The sequence below is a fragment of the Molothrus ater genome, chromosome 11 (assembly GCF_012460135.2).
Source record: "Molothrus ater isolate BHLD 08-10-18 breed brown headed cowbird chromosome 11, BPBGC_Mater_1.1, whole genome shotgun sequence".
In the NCBI taxonomy this organism is placed as follows: domain Eukaryota; kingdom Metazoa; phylum Chordata; class Aves; order Passeriformes; family Icteridae; genus Molothrus; species Molothrus ater.
Window position 1 is genome coordinate 8567598 of NC_050488.2, and position 21701 is coordinate 8589298.

Below are 21701 nucleotides of genomic sequence, written 5' to 3' on the forward strand. Positions count from 1 at the left end.
ACATGCCCTATTTTTCTGCACATGTATGATAAGAAACCTTGTTATCATTAGTAACCACCTAGGCCTGGCGACTCTTCCAAGCCCTCAAACACCAAGTTGAGCCTGGAGAGCCCAGCCCACGTCTCACAAAGGCAGAGCCATTGTGTGGCTCAGCCTGAGGCTCAGGGTCTCTGTCTCTCTGGAGCTCTGCCTGCTCTCAAAAGGTTGTGTCCTCAGATATTTTTCCTTGACTAATCCAGCCACACCACTAAGAGGGGATTTAGCACTTTTTATTGTGAGCCCCAAGATAAACAAAACCACAACCACGAAAAATTTCTACATCCCAGCCAACAGCTGCCATGTGTGCCAGCAGCACGCTGGAAAACAGTGATAATTTTTTGTTATTTCCAGTCATTTGGGAATTGGCTAAGTCCCTTTTGTGAGAGTTAGAAAGATGAACAAAAGTGATTACACAAACTTCTCACAAATTTCTGTTTGAAAGAACATTGCAGAATTAACTTGTTAGGAAATCTGTTCAACAACATAAAGGATCAACCACCCATAAAATATTACAGACTGGATGAAGTTCTTGTACCATTGAGATCAATATTAGATAAAAAAATGAAATTAAATATAAATTTAAATTTTTTAAAAACTCACACTAAAACCAACTTGATTCACTAAGACCAGGTTATTAAGTAAGAAAGCTAATTTGGGAAAAAATACAAATGGAATTGACCCTTTAACAGGGACAAACTAAGCTCAAATCACTGCAGCTTTGTTTCTGTTGCTTTCTTTAGATTGCCTAAAAACAAGCAAAAACCCCAACTCTGGCAATAACTTCCTTCCTACCAAAGCTAGGCACACATAGCACTTTAAGATACAGAGGAGTCTGAATGAAGTACCAAAAAGCATCTGAACTTTTGGTACTGAAGCGAAAAAGAATCTCAGATTATTTTTGAAGACCACCCTTATAAATCCATATAGAATGATAGCTAAGGACTAAGCAATGTCATTTAGATAGCCCACTGTCATTCCTCTAGCATTTTTGCTTTTATCTTTATAGTCAACAATAAATCTCAAACTGAGAGAAGTTTTTTTTATTATTTTCTTATTCCAACAAAAATTAATTTTAAAATTAATTTCAATTCTAAAACAGGAAGTATAGATATAGAATGAAAAAAGGGAAGAATTCTCATTGAATCTTATCATTTAAAGAAGTTGCACAAAAAGAAAAATACTGCAGGAAAAGATACAGAACACTTTAAAAACTCTCCAGACTTAAACACAACACAAAAATAATTGTAGATCACACAGATACTATAAACAAATTCAGCCTGCTCCATTAGACTTCATTTCAGAAATATTTTCATCCTATTTTTGAAGATAAAAGCAAAACCTAAGCTTCACTACACTTTGAAATGATTTTGCAATGAAATATATTAATACTTACATGACCTGCTGTGACATGACATCTGGGAATAGTCTTCATCAAATCTGCCCAGCTAAGTCTATAAGAGTCTGCTTTTTTGTACTGCCTTTGTATTTTAAGTGTTTGCAAATATAATATGGCAGAAACAATTTTAGCACAGCCTACTACACTCTTTAGAAGGTTTATACATCACAGAATAACATTTAAGCTTTATGAGAAATATCTAAAGTAACTTGTGGAAGCATTTTCTGTACTTCTGCTTCATCATAAAATTGAAATCACTGAGGAAAAGTTTATTTTTAATATATCTTTGCATGCTGTGATTAGAAATGTGCAAAAGCTATTTTCCTGTGTCTTGAAAAATTGTCACTAAATTCTACATTAGCTTTTTTATTGAAACAGAAGCCAGAAATTTCACAAGTTTTGTGAAACTCAAAGGTACTGTTCCCTACTGCATGCTGGCTTACCCCGGAAACCTTAGACGTTGGACAACTGCTGGAAAGTGAAAAACCTCATAGGTCAAAGATAAAACAGAGAGCCCAGAACCCCCAGTGGTACTGCCACAAGGGAGCTGGGCTGGCATACAGCATGCACAGAAAGTTAGGGAGCTTTGCATTTGTCAAAAGTTCTGACACATTCCCATGAAACCTCCTGATTCAGCTGAATCAGCATTTTCTCACAGAAAATTTCAACTGGAAAACTTTCAATCAGTCTTGTTGGGCAGAGCTTTCAGGAACTGAAATGGGAACAGATGCAATATTTCCTTCCAACCTCTAAGATTTATCCCCACCAGCAACATGCTAAAAAACTTCATAGGTCTGTCCTGAATCACAACAAAGATTCCTTTGCAATATTAAGGAAGCAGCTTAGTATTAAATGGTACTAATAACATCATCTAAGTTCTAAAACAATACAGTATTTGTTCTGATTTTTTTCAGTCAGGCCCTCTACATCTGTTAAAAGACATAAGATTCTGTAGCAGGATTTGTGACAGAGATCAGGGCACTCACCCTGATCTATCCCCTCCTTCCAGCAGTAACCAATACTTCTTCCTTATCTCCTGTATTAGAATAGTGTTGCAGATATTCTGTGAGAGGTTAGGGCTATTCAGGTTTCTGCTGGCTGGACCTAGCAGAAGCCCACCTCTTTTGGAATGTGAAAAAATTAGTATGTGTCCTGATGCTGAAGAAAACAGTATTTCACAATGGAAGAAGTCTAACAAGTGAGTTTCCACAATGCTGTTTCAAGAATGATATCAGTGCTTACAAGACTCCTATAGAACATTTCCTGAAAACTGAGGGGCAGGAAAAGGGAAAACATTTGTAAATAACCACAGAATCACAGAATATTCTGAGTTGGAAGGGACCCACAAGGATCATCAAGTCCAACACTATATAATACAGCATTCCAGGTTCTCTTATTCTGAAAGGAAAAGTAATGAAATGCTACTGCTCATCATTTGAGATACTTGATAAATGTAAATTATGTCTGCAAAATTTTGCTTGTAGGGAATTCAACAAGCAATCAGAAGGAAATATTTGAAACTTCATGTTTAATAAAGCTTGAATTTAAACACACTTATGTGCATGGACTGCCAACAGACCATACACAATTACCCTTACTGTATGAATTTCTACCTTGTAAATTTAATGCAGAGAATATTCAGGTTTATCTTTGAAGATAAGGGAAGTGAAAGTTCATGCAATCTTAACAATAGAGTATGTTGCACTGCAAACACACACACACACTTCTCTAGAGCCAAACCCATACCTGAAATATCACAGCTGGATCAATACATAAAGATGGCTCTTTCTGCAAGTAAGGTACACCACAAATACGTTCATTTACTTTACAGATTACATTTATAAAGACTTTATAGTTGCTAGACTCCACATATTTTTCAATATCCTATCCTTAAGGAGAGTTCTAGGCAATATTTGTAGGCAATTTCTGATTTTCTCTCTCAAGTACTATCACATGATGATAGTGATGATAGAATTAGATCTTAGCAACACGAAATGGCTGGGTTGGAAGCAGCATTTAAAGGTGTCATCTAATCCAACCCCCTGCCATGGGCAGGGACACCTTCCACGATCCCAGGCTGCTCCAAGCCCCATCCAGCCTGGTCAGGAACACCTTCAGGGAAAGGACATCCACAGATACTCTGGGCAACCTGTGCCAGGGCCCCACTACATTCATCATAAAATTCTGTTTCTTCATATGTCCAGTCTAAATTTATCCTTTTTTAAGGTCAGGGCATAGGATGTGAATTTACCATCTTTTTTTTGTTTGCCTTTTTTTATTTTGCATGAATATACAGGAGATAAACACTGGTGAACAAGATAGCAGTTATGCAGAAAATGCAATTGCTGTAAGGAGAAGCAACTACTTGCAGAGCTTTAGAGAGAAATGAAGATGATGACAGGACAGGACACGTAGGACAGAAGATGTTGGAGTCAAATAAACACAAGAGAGGATAGGTAGGAGAAATGGGTATCCTTGATTGGATGAAAGGGAATACAGACTGAGAAAAGGGACAGAAAGAAGTCAGCAGTGGCAAGGGACAGAAGAAAACCACAGAGAGAACAGAGGGATTTATGAAGGAGGGACAGTTGTAACCTGGCAGAGCCTGGGGGAGCCATGGAAGGCACTCAGACAAATAAGTGGTGAGGGGCTGGAAGGGGCTGGGTGTGGTGAAGAGAAATATAAACTGCTTGGAGTCTCTGCATGGGGGAGTGGATGGCCTGAGACTGCCACATTACAGCTAATCCTCTCCCTCCTTCTACCCTCAACATTGTAGGGAAACAATTCCTTCAACGCTTGATCATTCAAAACAAATGTTCCACATTTTTTCAAAACAAATGCTGTCTGGATTAAGACAATTTAAATTTACTTGAAAACATTCCAAATCTGGAACTTGTAATGAAAACTGCTGTTTAATCATGTGGATTTCAACATCTTACATTTGTCCCTTTTTCTTTTCAATATTAGGCCTATTTTAGACAGAGGCAACCCCAAAGGGGCATGTATTCATAGGGACAGAAAAAACTGCGTGCCTCAGAGGCAAAGAGCAGCTTTGCATCAGAACTCCAGAAACAGGATTGCAGCCTCACTCACAATAAATGAAAGCTCTCCCTATTAAGATCTGATTTTTAAAAAGTGGAACATTGCAGCACACCCACCTCTCCTGGGAGTCAAACAGAAAACACTTCAGTGTCCTCAGGGACAGACACTGTTGGGAGCAGCGACAGCCATCACATGTGTCCTGTACCCCCCATCCCTGATCTTGTCACACTTTTGGTACAGGAAGAGGAACTGAAAGTTAACTTCAACATGTCCTTCACATTGTTATATAACCCACATGAAAGATTATACATTATTCTAACACATTGCTTTTGTATCCGAGAACTTTTAAATTTATAATTCTGAATATTAATAGTAAAACCAAGTTTCTCAGCCAGTATCTTACTTTCCCATTTACTTAGGGTAGTGAGTTACTGCAAAAACATAGATTTCATACAAAGACTTCTGAACTAATGTCCAAAGCAAATACACATCCAAAAATCAAATTCTGTAATCAATATATCTTCTTTGTTACCCATATAATCCAAACTAATTATTACCTATTGAAAGATAGATACTGTATTGATAAAGTCCTGCTGTTGTTTTAACTGTGTGTTTACCACAATGTTCAGACATGCTGAACTCATTTGCTCACAACAGAAGTCACTGGTAAAATGAGGCCTTTAATTTGCACTTCCTTTTAAGAATGAAATGAAAGACCATCATTAATGAATTTCAGGCAGCATTGCCAGCTCACAAATTATCTCAAGTCTCATGGTATTTCTCTTAAAGATGAACAAACCAGACTCACAGAATTATGCCAAAATATCAGTTTTCACTTTTTAAATTACTATTTTTATTCCTTGTTATTGTGGAGGGGAAACCCACAACACTTTAGTAATATTATGTAACAAAAAGAATAAACTATAGCCAGGACTAAGAGAGCTGTTTCATCAAATTTTGTCATACCTGCTGATGCAACTAATATTTCCCTTAGGTTGGCAGGAAAATTATGGCCGAATAACAACCAACAGAAGAACTGGTTTAAAGGTTTGAGGAGGAAAACATTTTACATTAGCCATTTTATTCCATGTACTTTGGATTTCCTACACACCCCCTAGTCTTTTTAAAAAGCAATATTCTGTTCTCATTTTTCAGCAGTGCTACACTTGAGTTTTTAAATTTTTTTTTAGAAAACAGACCAGGAGAAATAAGTACTAATTATTCCTAGCTACATAACAAAATTAATTGATATGGTAAAGAAAGCATTCAGTAACTAACGAGTAAAAGTCATAAATCAACACTTGCTAGGCAGCTGTCACAGCTGCTTGTTCACTCCCCTTCAGTGGGATGGGTGAGAGAACCAGAGAGCAGAAGTGGGAAAACTCATTGTTTGAGATAAAGCTGGTGTAATATGTAAGGCAAAGCCGTGCATGCAAGCCGTGCATGCAAGCAAAGCAACACATGGAATTCATGCACTGCTTCCTATGGGCAGGAAGATGCCTGACTGTTTTCAGTAGAGCTCATCAGGCACAGGAGTTATTTGGGAACACAAATGCCTGACTCTGAAGGTCCTCCCTTCAGTGTGTGGAGGCTGAGCATGACATGACAGTATGGATTATCCCTGTGGTGAATTTGGGTCAGCTGTCCTCACTGTGCTCCCTCCCAGCCTCTCCCTGCTTGCAGGGTGAGAGCAGAGTGAGAAACTGGGAAAGCTTTGACTCTTTGTGTAAGCCCTGTTGGACAACAGCTAAAACATCACCATGCTATCAACACTGCTCTCAGTCTGAAATTCAAAACACAGGACCAGACAGGTTGCTATGGGGAAAATTAACTCCATCCCAGCCATACCCAGTACATGAGTTCATGCTGCAGAAATTACATACAGGGAAAGATGCAAAGACCATACCTTCATCTCGATGACTGTTTGCAGAGCCTTCGTCTTTGCTGGCTCAGGCTGAAGTTGGGTTCTTCTGTGCAGTTCCTGTGGAGGGACACGATAGAAATAAGCTTGACGACTCATCTTTCCATTATTTTAACCGCCCACATGAACTCATTGCAACAAAATAAAAGCCTGATGGCAAGAAGCAGGTAACTCCAAGTGCTACAGGTGCTGCCCTGGCTGTATCCCCTCTGCCACCACTGCACTCCCTGTCTTGTGTTACAGCCAACTCTGACAGCACATGCGCTATTTCTGAAACCCCTTATCAATAATTAACGGCAGGCGTGACAACCCAGCAAGGAATTTCTTAGTCCAGATACAATGCTGCTGCTGCTTAAACAACAAAACTTTATTTAATTCTGTTACTACTTCAAACACTGGTAAGTGTTAAATTTTTTACTGCAGTTTCTTCCTAATTTTTTCCTCTATTGTCTGAAATAAGCAATTTAAACCCATTATATTCAAATTTGACATTTTAAGGATAATAATTATGTAGTGGGCTGACGCAGCACACGCTACAATAGCATTAACATTTCAGTTTTCACATTTTCATACTCATTTTTATGCATCTTAATCTACAAGCAAAAGAAAAATGGATTGCATTAGTTAAGACAAAGTTAACAGTACCAATGCATACTGGTCTTTATAAAAACAAACTTAACAAAAACCCACAAGAGTATGAAGACAGCAGCACTCAGTCTCATGAAAGCAGAGTTGCATCTTGGTATGACATATCCTGATAAAAATCTCCCATAACTACCTGGAAAAAATGTAGTCAAGGTGTGACAAAACACTTTCATTTGAGAATTTGGTGATGCTTATTCCCTTCCCATAAACCATCTGAGAAGTTTATTAATAAAAAAACCTGAAACAGGACAGATATTGTCCCATTTCTGCTCCTTTGGAGTCCTTCTGCTTTAAAGGACAGAGTGCCATCCATGATGTCTTTATGTCCTAGTTCTTTCTCTTTCAGTGCTTCACAGACTCCTGAACTAACCTTGTAGCCATGAAAAAGATGTTTATGCTTGAGGCCAAGGAGACAAGGTCTTGCCCCCCTTATAACCCACAAGTTTAAAAGTCATTTTTTTGTATCACAAACTATCAATCAGTTTCTTCTTCTGTGTGGCAACAAACAAATGGGTTATCCGTAACTGTGAGAAACTGCTCTCAAAGACTAATTACTGTCTGTTATTAAACTGAAGTCTACTGCTAATAAGCATCTTTATAAAATATATTTAAAAATGTGCGGCTTAATGTAGTAAAATAACTGCAAGAGACATATTAGTATACTCAACACTAAGTCTGAACAGTTTTTTATTACATTAAATATACTGCAGGTACATATACATATATTTAAACTACCTTTAACAGATAACAGTCAACTTATAATTTTGATTCTATGCATTTTTCAAATGCTTTTGAATTAATGAAATTCTTTCTGCATTTATGAAATAGTATATCTGATTGGACCTTTTTCCTTGTGGTTTTTGTAATTTAAATGCAACTCTCCATATTATAAAAAGAAAGAAATCTTTGCAAATCACCTATGCAAGGAATCACTCAATCACCACCAGCTGTTTTTCTTAGATAAAATAAGTACCTTCACTGCACAAATGTTTTAAAAAATAAGAGTACGTAATGAATTTGTCATACAGTTACACAAAAGAATAGTTGGCCAGTCATACCACTATCAGATCAGCAAAAATTACAGCTAATTCTAAGACCAGACTTTGCTCCCCAGGGCCATATAAACTGAGCTGGAATATAAACAGGATTCCACACATTGCCCAGGGAGACAAACCAGAGTTTCCACCCCCTTAGCCAGAGATGTATAGACTGCCAAAGATGCGTACTCTGAGATGTCTATCATAGCATGAAGCCTTGCCTCATAATGCTTTTCCTGTTTGCTTTATGAATCAATCTGATGCTGGCTGACTTAAAAGCTTTTCTTCTCTATCCCTGATGGCAAAATGAAGCAGACTTTAGGATTCTGGAGAAGATCAGAAAATGACTCCCACTTTATTATTTTGTGTGGGTTTTCTTCCAATCAGATTCAAATGTTTGGAGACTCCCACAAGGCTCAGTTCTTGAATTTACGTTGTTCTATGTATGTGTTTTTTCATTTGGGGTGCCTGATTCAGGGATATACTTTTGGGTACTAATTTAAGGATACACTTTATGTGCATGATACCTTACCCTGATTGTTTTACTGTCTGAGGTCATCTGGAGGCTTTCAAATTTGCCTGAATAGCTAAGCAAGAGATATTCTAGAGATTTCAGAAAGTCCTCATAGCCTAACGAAACCAGGTTTTTATCCATTACATCATTTCTGGAAAGATGTCCATTTCTTGTTTTCAATTCTTTTAATAAAAAGCCCAGGGAGACAAATAAAAAAATTTTGGGGGGAAAAAAATCAAAAACTTACTAGGGATAGTTTATTTTAACCTAAACTGTATTGACAGGAACTCTTGATTCTTATATCCATGAAAAAATTCTTGTGTCATCTCTGCAACAATCAAAGCCTATACTAAAAATAGCTCAGAGATACAATCATTTATAAAATTAGATTTTCTTTATACCCCTCTATATGACACCTGATTCTGAGTAACCACTTTGCACATGCAAATTAATTATAATTAATTATAACTAATGCGTTACCAAATGCCCACACCTTGTATTTCCTGATGATGCTTAGTTGTCAAGGTGATTAATGCACCCACACAAAACTAGCAAGTACTCAGATCTCCTTCACATTAAATTTGCTTTAATAGTCTTTGCTTTTAAACTAAAATGAGCTTCAATCCAAACTTGGTCATTGCTTTCTCCTTCCACAATATTAGGTTAGCATCTCGTATAGGCCTCAGAAATAACTTTAGCACACAATCTTAACACCAACTTAAACACAAAAAAAAAAAAAAAAATCCAAAGGGGAGAAAGATTATAATCTTAAAATACTGGTGGAATATGAATTCTACCCTTTTATACAGCATTTGGTAAGAAGATATTGCAAGATTTTGTCATAAATCACTGGTGCTGAAAATCCCCACTACCTAGCATAATCTGAACCTTATACTAATTACCCAAATAAAACTGTGGTTTTATCCCACTTATATTAAAAGACACTTCATCCCTTGGCTGCAGGAAAGTCAAGGTGCTGCAAACTGATCTTTTTTTACTCTGTTTCTGAAGTATTTTATTAACGTTCCCAAGACATCACTGACTGTGTTGTTCTCATTCAATGATACCAACACTGTCAATGTAGCTCAAGGTTCTACATTTATTTATACAAAACTGCCTAAAAAATGACACAAAGTGCTAGAAAAGAAATTTAAAAACCAGAAAAATATGCAATTTAGAGATGGTGTGAAACTGTGTCTGCATTAGAAGAAGAAAGAAAAATTATTAAAGAAGGCAGTATAAAAACTGGCATGAGCAACCATCGCGTCAGCAAATGCAGCTTTTTGCCTTCACAGACAAAATGTACAAATCTGCAAATCACAGCAGACAATGGCATAAGAGCTGCTAGTTCTCTCAAACACCTCCAAGCACACTGGTTCCATTCCTCTGGAAAAGAAAGCCTTGGTAGTTCTTCTCCAGAATCAGCTTGTCTGAACTTTAAAATTTAGATCAGCAGTATTTCAATATTTCAAGCAATTATTTAGGTAAAAGCACAGCACTTACCAAAAGTGTCTAAACAGTCGTGTCTCTTTAGCCAAAAATACCATTAGAAACACTGATCAAATTCAATTTAACAACAATACTAGAAAAATGGAACATAGAGAAATTGATTCCTTCTTAACATACAGATTTTTCTGCTGTTTTCTAACTCTTCACAACTACCCCCAGCCAAAACAGCCTCACACTAATTAAAATTAAAATAGATTTAAGAAATCCTGATCAAACTCTTTGTCTTTCTGGAAACCATAAACTGACTACACAAAATTCCCATGTCTGTCTCCAGTGTGCAGGAAAAAGGAGCCCTTTTATTGGAAAGTATTCTAAAAATCATGTTACCATTAATTCTCTTTTAAAAATTCACCATTATAGGTATTTGAACTCTGGAAGAACCTGTTAAAGAAGTTTTCTCAAATTCCAACAAAGCTTGAAGAAATGAAATATATATATATATATATATATATATATATATATATAAATGAAAAATATATATATAAGAACATGAAAGGAAAAATTAGAGGAAAAGTAAAGTGCTGATAGCTACAAAAGTTCTGCAGAGATTTTCTTTGTAAATTAGGGGCATTAAAATTTGTTAAGTTCTCAGAGTTAAGCAAAATACTCAGATGCATGCCTAATTCTCTCTCCATTTTTCATTTTAAATAAACAGATATGAATTTTGATGAATATGAAAGAAATTGCATTAATCAGGGACGACCACCAAAGTATAAAAAAAAGGTCAGTAGTACATCATGACAGACAAATCCAGCAATAATCTCAGTGGCCTCAGTACTACTCTTGAACAATGAGTCTAGCACAATACCGGGCGTACATTTAAAAAATTGGAGATGTAAAGAAGAGTATGAGGGAGAAAGGAGGAGTTTTTAGACCAGTTGAAAACCACCATATTGAATCACGAGCCAAAGTATTTCTTTGCAATGATCAGACTTCCATTTATTCTTGAACTCATGCATATAAGATGGGCTTAGGAAGTTTTACTAACATACCTAAGGACAGACTACGAGGAAAAATAATCCAAGATTTAAAAAACTCAGCTTTTCTTTGACCTGTATGTCAAAAACACCTTAAGCAACCACATGCGTTGTCATACTGGAAGTTTGTCCTCTGGCAAGAGACCACATACAAAAAGTTGCAAGTGAAAACAAGGTTTGTATATGGAGCTTGAAATGCATGTGGGATGATTTAGTTTGTAATTGAAAGCACATAGAGTGTTTTCTGAAAGGAGCTACTGAAACCCCACTTTTACCAGAATTCTTGAAAATTTATTTCTTTTCATTGTAGAAAGAATAAGACTCCTAGGGGATCATTTCTGTTTTGCAAAGTATCATTAATCTCTTGTCCTCTTAACAAAATTACTTCCCCAATTTTAGAAAAAGGGAAGAGTTATTGCTTTACACATATTTTCAGAAAAAGAAACTTTGACAATAAACAATTTTCTCCCTTTTCACCATTTTCTTTAAGAATGCATACCGAAATGCTTCAGTGTCTGCAGTAAAGGAAGGCCATATATTTGTTTTCAGGTGTAGTCCATTAGAATCAGTAAACAGATATTCCAACTGCTGCATATGCTTCTGCAAAGCAAATATACTCTAGAAACATCTTGGCTAAAAATTTTTCTCTTTTCAGTGCATATGAAGCTTTTAAACTGCATGGGAAAATATGCCTTTTCTTTAAAAGCTAGATGTTTAAATAGTCATTTACTAGTAACTCAGGTGCACTAAAAAGAGTCACATAATTTGCAGTAAGACACATAAATGAAACATTGTTGGGAGTTATAAACCAGGATTTTTAGGTATTTGGTTTTGGGTGTGGGGACCTTTTTTTAGAATACTATCTTGTATTAAAATCACATCTTCAAATTCTTAAAATGCAAAATCCTTGTTACAAATCCTTTGTGTAATCCACAGAGTTTAAAAAATCCTTATCCAACAAATCCATTATTTTAAAGACTTATTTCCAGTACTTCCCTCCCATTTAGAAGCTTGAGCACACAAAGAACTTTTTAATAAGGCTGAAAAAGAAAGCAATATCCCATCAGTTTTAGAATAAGTGTAACACTAACCATGGAGTAATAATGGAATTCCACCTTAGGGTGTAACTAAGAATAGACTTCCCTTGCTCCTGCCATCAAAAGCATACAGGCAATGCTTCAAAGGGTAAAGTCACAGCAAAATTACTAAATACAATCCCAAGATCCAGAACACACAGCAGAGACATTGCTGTGTGCCAGCTCCACTCTTCATAAATAATAAAAAACCAAAGCCATCTAAACATGGACAGTACTGTGAGATAGGATGTTACCAGCAGTGCCAACACACAGTGCTTGTGGTATTTCTACAGCCACTTCATCTAAATAGAGGAAAGCAGTTTTCCAACAGTTCTTTCCATACTCACACAGCTAACCTCCTGATAGCTTCCTTAAACAAGCTGAAAGCTAAGAGTTCTGTCCTAGAAAAACAAAAAGACAAAGGGTGATATCCTGTTAAGTGCTTTCCCCACCTTCCAACCTATGCACATACCCAGTAAAACTTGTTTATTTTCTGCTCTGCACCAGTGCTCCTCTTCAGCCTGACTGCAGATGCAAAACCAATTTAAATTATTAAATTAAGAACTTAGTTTTCAAATGGCAGCAAAATAGCCCTGCCAAAACCAGGCTCACACTCAACAACTCGAAGCCAGAAATACTACATATTTCACACACTTGCTGCACAGAGTTCTTAAGGTTACTGCAGAATGTGTTAGCTGGTGTTAATATGCACAGAACTTCAAACATGTGTTCACTTTTCTGGTAGAAATCCTTTTATAAACCTCACATTGAGCAAACATCAATCACTGTAAACAGCCTGAGCCAACCCAGGGGAGTGCTGGCCCACCCCCATGTTGCACTAATACTTCAAATTTATTAGCCTGGGATTTTTTAATTTTGAAAAGCATAGTTCTATCTACTAATGTCCAAACTTATTAATGGATATACTCTTTTATTATTACCTTTTCTAGCCTATGTATTCATGCCTCTTTGCCCTTCATGTGGCCTTGGTGAAATCACTAGCTAAAATAACTGATGGGTTTGATTTTCAGTTCGCTAATTCTCCAGGAAGTGCTTTTCTAAACATGGGTGGGTTTTACTTACATGTATTTAAAATTACTGCTGGCTTAGGCTATTTAGTATTTAAACTTAATCAGCAAAGCCAGCAAACATCAGAGTTAATAAGACTTCAAATGTGTAAGTTCATTGGCTCTGTGGTATATCAAGTTTTATAAAAATGCAAATTAAGTTTTGTGACAATATTTGTGGCATCCAAGGGCCCATATTGAGATAAATACTATCCAATACCTGGATCAATGGCATTGAGCACAGCCTCAGCAAGCTCACAGATGGCACCAGCTGAGCAGTGTTGGTTGGGAAGGGATGGGTGAGAGGGGCAGGACAGGCTGCAGGAATGTGCTCCTGGGAACCCTCAAGGGCCAGGTCCTGCACCTGGGTGGGGGCAATGCCAGTATCAGAACAGGCTGGGTGATGAGCGAGAGCATGGAGAGCAGTGCTGCAGAACAGAAGTGGAGATAGCGGTGGATGAAAACTTAAGATATTATTTTCTAACAAAGATTACAGTTATCATATCATCATGTAACAGAATGTCAAAGCTCTCAGTTAACAACATTATCTCCCCTAGATGTTCAGGGAAATGTCATCCTTATATTCCCAAGTGTTCTGCACAGCTGTTAGTTTATGCAAATGTAGAGCTGAGAAGGACATGAGAGCAGTACCCTAAAGAAATAAGACACAGATAATTTTTCACACAATTTGAGTGCTTTGGCAGGTGGGCATTTTGGTTTGGTTTAAAAAAAAACAAAACGTGTAAATAGCACACTTTTTAACCTAAAGCTAAAATGTTATGCTTGTCAAAAGAACTCACCACACTACAATCTCACTAAAAAAAGAAAGGAAGAAATTAGCTTGCATTGACTTTTTTTTAAAAAAATCCTATTTTTGGATCTGCCAGAAACTGAATTTAAGGCACCCACCAATTCAATACAGCTCTGCCTATCAGTTGAGATTTGCCAACCAAGTCAGTCTTTCTCAAGAGGGAAGAAGTGGGGGTAATGTCTAAACATTTGAGAATGCAGAACACTTATTTCACTCTGAAATTACAGGAACACATTAAAATCAGAAAAATAGAGTTAATTGTATATGAGAATATTGGAGTGAAGGAAACAACACCAATGTTCTCTACAACAGCCTTGCTGCACAAACTGTGTTCTACCACAAGAACTGTTTTCTACAGAAAAGAACTGTTCAACTCATATAGGAAACAACCTGCCCAAGGAGTTTACTGAATATTTATTTATATTCTATGAAGTTTTTCAAGAATCTCTTAAAGTGAAGCTCATACATCAGCTCACAATAATAAATTAAAAAAAATGAATAAAATCCACTTAGCACCTGCTCTGACTCTTTTCCATTGCCTGGGAAACTAAGTGTTGCTTGGTAACTCAAATCCATCTGTTCAAATTTCCTTTTCCATTTTTATCAGAACAGAAAAAGAAAAACCCACACATGAACTGAAAATATGATCAGAAAAAAAAAATATTTTATCACTGCATAAAAGATACAAGAGTTCCTTATCTGTTTTTAAATTATGCCAAAGTGAAAAGTGTCTGCTGCTGTCTCTTAGGAACAACAACACTTCATATCACAGATAACTTTTAAGAATGGGAAAAGAAATTCTTTATTTTATTCCTTTTCCTTACCTCAGGGCAACACAAGGAGCAAGACACCACTTCCTCACACAGTTCAGACTTGACCTTTCCTGTATCTATATGCTGCCATGAATACCTATAGACCAGGGCTGAGGGACAGTTTAAAAACTACTTCCCCTGTGCATCAGTACTCAAAATAAATGCTGAATGCAGAGATACTATAAATATATGCAAATGTTTCAGTTTTTTCCAGAGATGTAAATGAAAAGAATCTTGACCAAAATTACTGCTATTTTGTTGTGATTAAAAACAGACCCTAAAGGAGAATTTTCAAAACTTTGTGAGTCCATGTAATGATGCTTGCATAGTTAAGACTGGAAAACTGGCAAATAGAAAAAATCTGCATGTTGACATAGTATACTAAATTCTATACAGAAGGCATGATTACATGTTTTTAAAAAATCCACCACGTTCCAAACAGAAGTGGCAGCAATAACAAACCACTGTTATCTATGATTTCCATGTTTTACATCTTTTGTTAGGCACAAAACTTACCTCAGTATAGGTATGGCGTTTGGTTTGTTTTGATAACTTTTGAAGTCACTATTACAGAAGGCCTGAATACAGCAGGTACAAATAAAACTGCCTTAATATACTGAGAGAAAAAAAATACATGCTATGTATTATCTGATTTCTAGATCTTCTTTAACTCAAAAACGTGGAATTACTGCTATTATAAATATCTTTTGTCATATTTGTTTAAAAACAGAGGCAGAGTCAGCTCAAGGCTTTTCAGAGTAATACATTGTTTCAGGATAACTTTATAAAGAAGATGGTTCAATGTTTTCTTCTCTTAGCCAGACTGTCCTTCTGAAGTACACATTCTCTCTTTTATGTGGAGCATAGGACAATGTAATGCTCATGACCAGCCCAGAGGTACTGCAGGGACCTCAATTCATACTCAAGAAGGAGCTTTCTCTTTTTTATAAGTTCTCCTTTGCCTGGTGCATTGAAATTAGAGCTTAATTTAACTCAGTCTAAAGCAAGTATGGGATGCATAGACGAGACACCATCAACCCTTTCAAGTTCTGGTTCATAAACTGAAGAATATATAAAAAGCAGAGGGGTTACAGCAGCCAAAAGTTTCAACTTAAGTGGTGTTGAACTTCTAGAATAAAAAAGTCTATGTATTAATTCCTCCTCCCTTGCAGGATTAGCACATATTGATCAGCAGCATTATTAAATAGACATCTACACAGACCTTTACGTACCTGTATACATTTCATACAATGTCAAGTATAGATATCACAGCATCAGTTGCTATTTCACAAAATGGTCATTTTTAATCCTCAAAGTGGCAAACTTCCCACTCCATGTGGGAAACCAGAATAATTAAGTCAGCCCACAGCCTCTTCCTTTCTGCTCACTGAAGAGTTATGCCAGGCTAAACACCTCTACCATTTTCATTAAAAACTTGCAACTGACCACTAATCAAAAGACCAAAAGCACATTCATTTTATGTGTAAAAATACAGACATTTCCCACCCTTAAGCAGACACATCCTGTCACCAAGTTATTCCAACAGCATTTTGATCATCCATTATAGCTACTTCTCATTTTAAGGTGGGAAGGAAGGTCAGAACACATGTTCAGTGTTTCATGCAGAGCTACCCCATCCACCCAGCCTGACGATTGCACAACCCCAGCAGTCCCACTCAAGAACTGTTTCCTCATCAAGACAGGGAAAGACAACTCATGGGACACCTTATGTGCCAGAAGAAATCAGGATCCACAGTTTTAGGAATCCACAGTGGTGCCTCCTTCCAGGATCAGGAAAGCACACACAGGGCTCCCCTTCAGCTCTGAGCAGCACAGGGATACACTGCACTGCTTCTCAGGGGAGTACTTATGGCAATAGATTCCTTTTATTTATACCAGCTGGATGAACAAGTCTAACTCATTATTTTTGAAAATACTTCTGAACTAGAGAAATTATTTTGATTCCATTTTGATTCAATTAGCTTGTGATCCCCACAACAGGCCAAAGTCTCATTGGTAAGCAGAGATGTGTGGAATAGAAACAGAATTCTCAACATGCTAAAAGACTCTTGTTAAAGTCATTGCAGTCAATAAGCCATTTCTTCAAGGTTTCTCTTACACTAAAGATGTTCGCTAGTACAACTACAAGCTAAAATTACACTTCAGAACACTTTTTGCCCCCCACAAATGACAAAAACATAAAATACTAGCAACAGAAATGAGAAAGGATATGCAATAATATAAGCAAAATGACCAATAAAACTGTTGGTTTACTTCTCCATTCTAACTACATGAAAAAGAATGGTTGTGTACAACTGTAAAACTACCTTTAGTTTGACAAGGAAATTTGCAACAGCACGGGTTGGCAGAAGAATCTAGTGTTACTATGGAGATTTGATTTGTAGAGTTTCACTTCTAAAGAGCAGTTCTCTTTGAAAAGAATGTTGCTAAAGAATCCTTAGCCATAATGAGAAAAGCCAATCTAAAAAAATCTTGATCTCTATTTAGCACTTAATAAATGCACTAAGACTTCACAGTCTATATACTGTTGACAAAATTAGCATAATGAAAACTTGCAGGTAAGTGTATACCAAATGAATTCTTTTCAGAATATTCTATGACCTAAAACTCATTTAGTCTGTGTGCAGACACATGGATTGTGATATGCATAACAAAGGAGAACCAACCTTTTCCTGACTTTTACATACATTTCAAAAAACACCTCACAGACATATTAATAATGTAGTTCTGAAATAGCTGAGCAAAAAATGCTAAATAAGTAAAAGTACAAAATTTCATTCAACAGTTCCTTGCCAAGTCTCCACCTTAAAGACTACTATATTTTAGGGATGAAATAATTTTCTTTCATCATTTAGTCTTAAGCCTAGTTATTAGAACATAAATGTTAATGCTGTTAACTTGGTGATTATCAAGTTAACAGAAAATTTCAGTGCATTGAGATTGCAATGAGCTATTAGCCCTCACTTAAATATATTTATGGTTCACCCATCTATCAATTTTACACTTTTTTTCTGATACTTCTGTTAGGAGTTAGGCATCTGTAAATGCTGACACTTCTCTTTAGAGATTCTGTAACTCATACTGACTATTCTTTCCACTCACCCTGCACACTACAGAGCAACAACTCTTAACCTCAGTAACACCTGAAAAGTTTGATTTCACATTTATTTCATATTTCTTTCTGAAATTTTTTATAGCCTTAGACAAGGTCAGTCCTAACAATTCTTTCAAATGTGGCAGTTTGTTTTCTATGCCTTCCCAAACATCCCTGTGAGGAATTTGATCTAGGCCTTCTGTAAATCACTAGGGAGTTTGAATCTGACACTGGTTTAAGCACACAGGACTCACTGAACATGCCAAATTTTCAGTCTAGATAGAAATGCCATTCATACACATTCCACAGTCTCAATTCACTGCTTAAGCTACATTTAGAAGTTCTCAACAAGTACCAATCTAACAAATTGTCACTAAATGACAAAAAAATCTGCTAAATTACCCAGTAAGTCTATAAATTGGCAGATTTTCCTTAATTTAAATATAGCAGTAAGCTGATAATAACCATTACCCAAGCTCTACTGGCATCAGATAAAAAAGCTTATAAAAAAGACATTTTGGCTCAAGATAATTCAAAACAAAGAGTTCCAGATAATTTAAGGGTTAAAAACTATAAGAGGCAGGTTAAACTGTAAAAAGAAGAGAAAAACTGTGCAGAATAAGAACAGAAACCTAGAGAAAAAAATTAGCTGGTGGAAAATTGCCAACTACATAACTCTGTTGACATATTACAGAAACAATTTATTCCATAGTTTACTTACTGCATTACTTCTTGGTTAAATACTATCTGGTTATTTACAGCTCTCTATGGACTCTCACAATAGAGTCAGGCAGATTTTTAGGCCCCTATATCTTACCACACAGCCTCCATTTTCAAAATCACTTCTTCACATATCCTGCCAATTGATGGACCTATCCCACAAATGTCAAAAATTCTTGGCATCAACTCCTACCTACCAGCAATATCTTCAGGAACAGGTCCACAGTCAGTACCTCAGCATGCCAAAGGCTCCCTTTACAGGCATTATTCATTTTCTATCTGGATATTGCTCTGTGCCTTTTTTCAGAAGGCTGAATTTCAGGGCTGAACTCTGGCTCTCAGCAGGTCTCTGTGAACCAATGGTTTGACTCTTTCCTTATTTACATCAGCACAAGTGTAATTCTAGTCAGTGACATCACTGCAGCAAAGTCATGGCAGACTAAATCATGTGCAAATCTGTTAAGTATAACCATGAATATGAGATCTTACTGTATTTTAGAGGCAATAAAAATGAAATGGATGTAGCATTTTCATTTAGCAGCAAACATGTCAACAACAAAGCATCATTCTACGTTAGATCTTACTTGCACTTGTCTCTTTCACTGCTCAAGTCCTCCACACTCCTTATCTCTGTAAACACAGCTTTGGAAGTGTATTATTCTATGAAAAACCTAACAGCAAAGTTTCTTTTCAATTTTAATAAAAACATACTTTAAAATAACTACGTTTTATATACTTTTATTGAAAGTTTTCTTATTGCATTTGGATGACAGCATTTTCTTTAGAACAGTTTACAACATAAGGACATTTTTGTAGAAAAAATGAGTGCAATCTAATCCTTCTTTTCACAGGCTTCTTCTAATCCTCTTATTTTTCATGTTTTCTCTGAGGAAAACGATGGCACTGTGAGGGCGAGCTCATCACAGGGTGACCTAAGAGAAAGAATGGTACAGTGATAGTTGAATTTATTTTATTTTACAGAGCAATTAGGTAAAATGATTGTGATTCTGTACTTCATTAATATCTATCATGTAGCATTCTAAGAAGCAGCTACTATATAGGCCTCATCTCAAATGGCCAGAATTACAAGGCAAGGAACTGCATCATTACCTGTCTCCATTTAGTCTTTCAAGTTGGGATCATCAATTCCTTTTTCTGACCTTCCTCATATGCAATGCATTTCCTACCAGATGTTAAGAATCTGGAAGACAAGAAAAGGGAAAAAGAACCCTAAATTGATCTGTAGCACCTATCATTATCCAACCCCTTAGAACAAAAAAAGTAAACAGAGAAAATAAAATATAATGATAAAGCAAATTTAATTGAAATATTAGAAAAGAAAAATATTCCCAGATACATGCACAAACTATTATTTGTGTGATCACAAACATAAATATGAGTGTGACTGACAATAATTCATTCACTGGAGCAAACTTACCACAGAAAGGCTGGTAGGACTTCTGTGGTTCACCGGGAAGAATAGGCCACTCTGAGGGCCCCCCTTTAGTTCTTCTGCTACACCCTGATGTTCTCCTCATCTGCAAATGTATGCATACAGGACAATCCCCATACACAGGATAAGTACCATTTTATGGGGTTCTTCTGAATTACTCAATGACTGGTTCACAAAATGAGAAATGGTCAAGTTAACGAGCATTTTCTGGCTCAGGAACCAGACCTGAATATGGTCAAAATGTCACCTGTGGGTTCTCTTACCTATCTATAGGAAGAGGAACTAAATCTCAATATATTTCTCTCTTTTCTTGAGCATATTAATGTTACCAAATGTCTGTTAGAATAGCTTTTAAAAACAGTTCTTGAAAATTCAACTCAATTATCACAACTTAACGGGTTGTAAACAAGTAATCTGTTTATTCACAATAAACAATACTTCAGAGGTTAAAATTAAAGAATTTTTCACACATGGCTGTTTTGCTTATGCATTTCTCAGAGGGTTGACTGTTATATTGGTTTGGGATGCATTGTTTTTTTCAATAATTAAGACTCATATTAATTATTTTTACCTTAGATCACTCAACAGCTTTACTCATGAGGTAATGACTTCCTGATAGTCATATGGGTCTCCAATACTTGCAAACCAAATATTCTAGTCACAGTGTTTAAACATGGTCATGCTCAATTGCCAACATCTAAATACAGATGTTTATATCCATATTTGGCTGTTAGTCATTATTTACCTATACTCATCTGAATTGTCAAAGTTTACTTTATTGGCAAATACCAGGTAAGAAAAAGTGGACTCTGTACTTCTATTATTAGATTATCTCTATAAGGTCATTAAATTTGAGGTGACAGTAGACCAGAACTTTCAAGCCTGAGTGAGAAGAGAATTTGCCTCAGGGTAAGGCCTAAAGAACACAGCAAGAACTACTGAGACACAGCAGCAATAGCTGGAGAGAGAGTAAATTGTTTTCTAGATAACACAACTTCTGCAATGAACCTCATGCTGTTTCCCTTACTCTTTAAAGACCTGTGACTTCAGAATCTGAGATAGCCAAATCAAAACCAAACAGTCTGAATAGTCTCATGGCCTGGAAGGTGGGATATCTCAAAAGTAAGGCTCAAAGATTTAATTGTAATTTTTAGGTATAGGTACTCAGAAGAAAATATTTACATGAAAACGTCCTTGCAACAGTGGAAGGAACTGCAGGCGTCCATCACTTCCTTTCTGCATGTGTTTAGAATGTCTCTAATACTGCCAGCACTAAGAAACAAATTGCTGAAAATTGAAATATATCTGAATTACAGAATATTCTTTGTCTTTCTCTTGGGACTCAGTTTAATGAAGACATTCAGAGTGTGTTCTGTCCTTCCATTCTCAAGTAGCTCAGTACACTTGTACTGACTAGCTTCACCAGGGCTGGACATCCTCAAATATCCACCTGGGAAACACGAGATTGCCATTAATACAGAGCTTCTGTCAAACTGCTGCAAAGCTACTGAGTCTTCTTTCCAGTAATTCTGAAAAATCCCAAGGTACTATGGAAAAAGCATTTACC

At 36.4% G+C, this 21701-nt stretch overlaps 1 protein-coding gene and 1 long non-coding RNA gene across 14 annotated transcripts in view; both read right to left on the reverse strand.

Annotated features, from left to right (window-relative positions):
- The window catches only part of ERC2 (ELKS/RAB6-interacting/CAST family member 2), a 407210-nt gene that overhangs the window by 317734 nt on the left and 67775 nt on the right, over positions 1-21701 (reverse strand). For all 13 annotated transcript variants that reach the window (XR_004981048.2, XR_004981047.2, XR_004981046.2 and 10 more), the window contains one exon: positions 6384-6458. Coding sequence is in view for 1 of the 13 variants with exons in the window: in XM_036390910.2 (XP_036246803.1) it covers positions 6384-6458 (75 nt within the window). In the remaining 12 variants the exon portion in view is untranslated. The remainder of the gene's footprint in view (positions 1-6383; positions 6459-21701) is intronic.
- On the reverse strand, positions 19404-19886 carry LOC118691612 (uncharacterized). Its single transcript, XR_004981052.1, has 2 exons — positions 19792-19886; positions 19404-19613 (listed from the first exon to the last, which is right to left on the reverse strand). It is a non-coding gene; the product is annotated as an uncharacterized LOC118691612 (long non-coding RNA).